Consider the following 6,953-nt stretch of genomic DNA (forward strand, 5'->3'; position numbering starts at 1 on the left):
TGGCTTCATTAAGTTTTATACGCCACTTTGTAGTCCATTCGGTGATTTTGTTAGCATCTTCCTGAAGTTTGCGAGAGGACTGTGTCTCATCGCCTCCAATTGCTAAAATGCACGTACCGTCAGCAAAGGTAGCTATAGTACTAGTCCCAGAGACCGGTAGGTCAGATGTGAAAAGCACTGCCTTGTGGAACCCCGGCTTTAATTCGCTTTAGGCTTGAATAAGAGCTATCTCACTTTATCCTGAAATATCTGGTATTTAGATACGAAGTAAATAGGTCCGGTGGCTGACGGAAAGAGGCACCATCCACGAGCCGACAGTATCCAGGAGCATTCTTGATCTTTCCGAGATGCTCTAGCCTGTGTACCACTAGCGATGGGACAAGTGACTACGTTGGCTCCTGTTGCAGAGTAGTAGCATAACATGGCGATCTATGCTATCTCTTGCATTAGACCATTTACTATTATGGATTGTTGATTCAAGAACCTTCCGGTTTTACTTCCACGAATCACCGCTCCTCCTCTCTTCTCGTAGAGTGCAAGACTGTGTTTATAAAACAAAACAAAAAACAAAAACATATAAGACAATAAAGTTAGAGGAACGCGCATTCCGAAAGATGATCATTGCTACTGCTGCTCGCTTCATTCCTGTTGGAAAAGTCCCTGACAAACGTCCAAATTTCCCAGCGGAAGCAGCCGTTTTAGGATAGGAGCGCGACTAACTAAGGCAGGTCGACCCAGAGGATCCTCTAATAAAGGTTCTTAATTTGGAGGTCCGTCAACTGGTAATCCAACATAAGCATTCTAAATGGGTGGAAAACCTGAAGACCTGCAATTTCGCTTTGAGTTTGAGATACTTTGGTTCCCTGCAAGGTCCTGGCCGAGTCCGGCGAAGTAGAATGACAGAGTGGCAGTACTTTTGCGGTTCAGTTTCGTCGGACCAGAAGCGATGTGTGAAGACAACTGAGGCCCTCCTACTCCCGCTCTTTACACAACACTTGACCCCAGCTACCCATAAGCATTATTTCCGTTAAGTGACCAGAACCACCTATTAGTTCTATCTTTTTCCAACTGGACTTCATTCAGCAAAGCGAATGATTCTGGTGAACATGGATAAAACGAAGTACCTCCTGTCATCAAATAAACCAGTCGGAGCACTTTCTTACCGGCACCCACGCCACTGTTGGCAGTTATCATTTCGAGATTTTTAGAGGCTTCGATTATTTAGAAACCAGCATTAACACCGATAACAATATCAGCCTTTTAACCCAACGGAGAATCGCTCTTGCCAACAAGAGCTACTTTGGACTATGTAGATAATTAAGTAGAAAAGTCCTCTCTCGACGAACAAAACTAACACTATACAGGGTTCTCATCATGGCCGTCCTATCGTATGGAGCAGAAGCTTCGACGATGACAATATTCGAGAGGCGTCCCTAAGAGTGTTTGAAAGAAATATTCTGCGGAAGATTTTTGGACCTTGGAACAATGAGCTGTATGAGTTTTATGACGACATAGACATAGTGCAGCAAATAAAGATGCAGCGATGCGATACCAGCTGGTGATAGCAGAGATAGAGGATGACCTCCTCTACGGTGGTAGGATCATTTGGAGAAGGACTTGGCCTCACTTGGTGTTTCCCACTGGCGCCGGTTAGCACACGAAAGAAACGACTGGCGCGCTTTGTTAAACTCGGGCAAAATCGCGTAAGCGGTTATCGCGCCTATCAAAAAGAAGAATTAGACCAGTGCCATTATGTGAATTACCGCTATCAACACTCGGCATTGCCAAAACTGGCTCTGCGAGAGGACAGTCCTTGTTAGCGTTCGATACAGTTAGCCATTCTGTGGTACTAAATGATTTTCAACAGTCCACTCTCCCGCTGGAAATATAATATATCGACATTAAAAATCCAACAAGAGAAAGATAAAGCAGGGAGTGCCATAGGGTGGTGTGTCTCATTTTTACTTTTCAACTTTTCGAAATTTCAAAGCTTCCTCAATAACTAAAGGAAGTTTCGCTGATTTCTTATTCTGACGATTACTCGATAATGACATCTGGCAATGGTATAGAAAGCTTGTGTTTCAAAGTAAACGACTAGTGTTTTTCGCTTCTTTACTGTGAAGAATCAGTTTTCCCCGTAACTTAATACACGACGACCCTATATATCATCTGGACGAAGGAGGTCAAACTAAAGCTATGGGTCAATGTCGACGATACACCAATATCAGCCAACTACTGGAGGCCGTCTCTGATAATCTGCGCTGCTTCTCGGGGCATATAACCACAAGTGCCGCTAAGAACCAACACCGGAACAAGGTCTTAAAATCGCTATCCGGTAGACCTTGGGGCAAAGACAAAAATATGTTGCTGACGATATATAGAGCAATTGGCTGGCCGATTGGGAACTATGCATTACCCATATGATTGCCTGGTACTGGTGGTTCGTAGTAGAGTAAGGCTTAAACAGCGATCGGGGCATCCACGGGCTGCTTTCTGTTGTCTCCCCTATAACATCTTCACAGAAAGGCTAATATGCTCACGGCTAAGGAGTATATTACGCATAAAGAACATATTAAGATGCTATTCAAGCAATTCCTGCGGGGCTTCTACTCCAGAAATCACCCCTGCATGCATGAAAATTCTTCACTGTTTTGTGAAGATATTTAAATTGTTTAAAAAAACTTTATAAGGGTGGAAGCGCGAACTTAAATGAATATTGCCTGTAGCGCCGCGTAATTAAAAAGGAACACCGCACTCTTCCGATTACAATTCAAAAGGTGACTTTATTTTCCATGTACTGTCCTTATATTAGGCCTAAAACTAAGATACAAGAAATAGCGGAAATGGAAGAACAGTATGTGGAGAGTTAGAGAGAGTATGCAGTTAAGTAAATAGAAATAGGAAGAACGGAAAGTATAGCTGTAGAAATAGAGTCAATGCTCGGAAGTAAATAGAAACAGGTAAAGAAATAGCGACAGCGAGAAACAGTAAAGTATATTATATACTTATAAATAGAAATATAAAATAACTTAATATTAAGCTTGAATACATTTTCATTATTTAAATACAATATTATATTAATTTATTCTATTCTATTATTATTACAAATTATTCTATTAGAATAGTTTGCCAGAATCTGGCTTAACACCGGCCACCTTGAAGGAATCCAACAGCCTTTAATTCTTGTTTTCCACCGGCAGCGCGGCGAGTTTGTGTATAGGGCGTCGTACTTCACCCGACCTAGTAGCAATGTCTGCGACTTGAATTTTCCCGTCCGCTCCGGGAATGGTTGCGGTTACTCGACCGAGCACCCAATGCTGCGGTGGTACGTTGTCTTCGTGGACGACGACGAGTTGGCCTGGTTGGAGGTTGGGCTGCGGGTGCACCCATTTGTTGCGCTGCTGAAGCTCCAGAAGGTAGCTCTTCGACCACGCGCGCCAAAATTGTTGTTTGAGAGAGCAAACAAGCTGCCATCTCTCTAAGCAGCGGCTGAGGTTGACGGGTACCTTCTCCGGTGGCAAAGCTCGCAAGGGGCAACCGATTAGTAGATGCGCCGGCGTTAGAGCCTCGCCGTCGTTGGGGTCGTTGCTGAGAGGTGCGAGCGGTCGGGAGAACAGTACCGCTTCTAATTCGGCGAGAAGCGTTGCGGTTTCATTGGCGGTTAACAGCGCGTTGCCTACGGCGCGCACCAGCAGATGTTTGGCCGACTTCACTGCTGCTTCCCACAGGCCGCCGAAGTGGGGTGCCCTCGGAGGTATGAAGGCGAAGATGAATCCTTCGTCGGCGGCATATTGGAGAATCTCCTCTTTCTGTGCCAGAAAGGCTTCCCGGAGCTCCCTCAGCTTCCTCTCTGCTCCCACAAAGTTCGTCGCGTTGTCGCAGTATATTTTGGCTGGCATCCCTCGGCGCCCAATGAACCTTTTGAGAGCGAAAAAGCAGTTACAAGTTCTAGATGAACTGCCTTTGAAGCGAAACACGCGAAAATGGCAATATACATTTTCACGGGAGGGCGACCGCGAATTTTTAAGGTTATGTGAATGGGCCCGCAGTAATCTACCCCACATATTGTGAAGGGCCGTTAGGGGCGTAATCGATCGGCGGGTAGATTGCCCATGATCTGACCTTGTAATTTTGGCTTATAACGAAAACAGTGAATGCATTCTCTTACAGTTCGACTACAGGCTTCTCGAGCATTTACCATCCATATTTTTTCTCGCAGAAGCGCTGCCAATGCCTTTGGACCGGCATGGTGATTACGAAAATGTAGGAACCGGAAGTATACTTTCATAAAGTGCGAGTCTTTGCGTAATAGCAAAGGGAACTTAGCATCATAGGGGATTGGCGCGTTTAATAAACGGCCACCTACTCGAATCAATTTAAACGATAATGATGATTCCGCGTGTTCCTGCAGAAATGGAGTTAATTTCTGCAAACTTGAGGGAAGTACGTTATTTTTCGATAATTTATTTATTTCATCGCTAAATTCAAAATGTTGAATTATTTCGACAATTTTAAGAAAACTCAATTGTAACGCCTTTGCCGTGGGTATTATTTCAGATTCTGCTTTTCGCTCTCGTATTTTTCGAAGCCATCTGAGTATATAAGCGAAAATCCGAAGCACTTTTCTGTGAGATGAGAACCTGTGAATTATTTCGAGAAGTGGATTTGTTGTGGCATTGATTGCGGTTAACGTAATTGCGTTCTTCTTCTTCTCGAGTGCTTCTTGTTCTGGAGAGTGACTGAAGTTGACATTTTTTGGCCATGTAGGAGGGTCTTCTAGGAGGAACTGTGGACCAGTAAACCATATTGAATTACCCAATTCGTCCACGTTACAACCCCGAGACACTTGATCCGCTGGATTTTGTTTTGCGGGCACATGACGCTACGACATATTCTGGGTTCACTCTTGGATCTCGGACACTCTATTTGCGACGAAAGTTTGCAACGACGATGGATGCGTTTTAATCCAATGCAGAACTATTTCGGAGTCTGACCAGAAAATTGTTTGTTCTATTGGTCGACTCTACATTGGTGAAATTCTTGACCATAATTTGGCAAGAAGATGGGCTGCCGAGAGCTCTAAACGCGGAAGTGATTTAGTCTTCAGCGGAGCTCCTCTAGACTTTGAAGTAAGCAGCGTGCATTTCGTACCACTAGCGGATTGGCTACGTATATATACGCAGCAGCCATACGCTCTTATTGAAGCGTCGGAAAAGCCATGAATTTGGCAGCTGGCACTCGACTCTGTATTTACATACCGAGGAATGCTAATTGATGGAAGCTGCAACAAATTGGCTTTAAAGTTTTGCCAGCTAGTGTCAAGTCGCAATGGAATCGACTTATCCCAGTCTAGCTCTTGAATCCAAGGCTCTTGTAATAAGATTTAAGCTTTGGTAACTAGCGGGGCTAATGAACCAAGAGGGTCAAAGAGGCGAGCGGAAACTGATAAAATATTGCGTTTAGTTGCACGCAGCTCGCTAAAATTATCTTCCAGAATGAAGCGAAAAATGTCATCTATCGGCTGCCAGTGGATTCCTAGCGTTTTGGTGGAGTCGGTATCGCTGAGCTGCAATAATTTTTGGAGACTCTCACTATCCGATGAGCTTGTATGATTGGAAAACCACTTTGCTAATTTCAGACCTGCCGATTCTAAAATTGTATTTACTTCCTGTTGTATCTGGGTGAGGCTTTCTATACTGTCGGATCCTGTTAATAGGTCGTCGACGTAAAAGTCATTCCGAATGACTTTGGAACCGAGTGAATATTTGGCTTTATTTTTGTCGCTTAGCATTTGCAGACACCGTGTGGCGAGAAATGGTGCAGGCGCTGTGCCGTATGTTACGGTGTTTAATCGAAAAATTTGCAAATGCTCCGATGGATCCTGTCTCCACACTATGAGGTGGAAGTTCCTGTCGTCTTCGTGCACCAATATTTGACGATACATCTTCATGATGTCGGCAGTCATGGCATATTTGTGCAATCGGAAGCGAAGGAGGGTCGAAAAAAGCTCCTCTTGAACGATCGGTCCGACCATCAAGGTTTCATTCAACGCTTGTGTTGATGTGCGACTCGAAGCATCAAAAACCATGCGCAACTTGGTAGTTGTGCTCTGCGGTCTTAACACACACTGGTGCGAAATGAAATAGTGCGGCTCACTCGGGAGTCGATTATTTGTTGGACTCATATGCCCCAATTCGAGATACTCTTGCATGAAGTCCAGGTACATTTTACGAAGTACTGGATCTTTCAGCGTCCTTCTCTCCAGCGCCTGAAACCGCCGAGCTGCGGTTTCATACGAATGACCGAGTAATTTACGGTCGGTTTTGAAAGGCAGTCTGACTTGAAGCCTTCCACATGGTAAAACCTGTGTGGTTTTCAAAAAAAATTCCTCACATTTTGCCTGCTCTGGAGTCAGTCGTGTGGAATTTACTTGTGCAGGTATTTCTTCCAATTTCCAGAATTTTCGGATTGTAGTATCAATGCTAGCAACGCTTTCTTCAAATTGACATAATGTGCTACTTACTTGGGCACTGGAGCTATTATTTGTGGCATACTTGCCTGAAATTATCCAGCCTAACACAGTTTTTTGCAGCGTTGGCTGCCTTGGGCTGGTTCTGATCTGACCCACCTATAACAGATCAAAGAATATTTCAGCTCCTAAAAGTATGTCTATTTTCTGATATTTGTCGAAACTTGGGTCAGCTAGTTCAATATTTTGTGGGATTTTTCAGCCATTTGTGTTTACAGTCCGATCTAGATGATTGACTGATATCGAACGCATTACCCAAAAGTCCGCCGAAAACTCAAAATTGTTGATCCTCCATTTTATATAAGTTTTTAGCTTGCCTTGGACCTTTTTATTTGAATTGCCAATTCCAACTATATTTAGAGCGAATTTTTCTTTTCGGATTCGCAATTTCTGCATAAGCTCTTCGGTTATAAAGTTGACTTGA

General features: G+C 43.9%; 1 protein-coding gene across 1 annotated transcript; it reads right to left on the minus strand.

The window, feature by feature from the left end:
- Positions 1 to 5,383: 5,383 nt before the first annotated feature.
- On the minus strand, positions 5,384 to 6,226 carry LOC128863902 (uncharacterized). Its single transcript, XM_054103352.1, has one exon. The coding sequence runs from the start codon at positions 6,224 to 6,226 to the stop codon at positions 5,384 to 5,386; it is 843 nt and encodes a 280-aa protein (XP_053959327.1).
- Between the last annotated feature and the right edge of the window lie 727 nt (positions 6,227 to 6,953).

Source organism: Anastrepha ludens, chromosome 2 (assembly GCF_028408465.1).
Source record: "Anastrepha ludens isolate Willacy chromosome 2, idAnaLude1.1, whole genome shotgun sequence".
Lineage (NCBI taxonomy): Eukaryota > Metazoa > Arthropoda > Insecta > Diptera > Tephritidae > Anastrepha > Anastrepha ludens.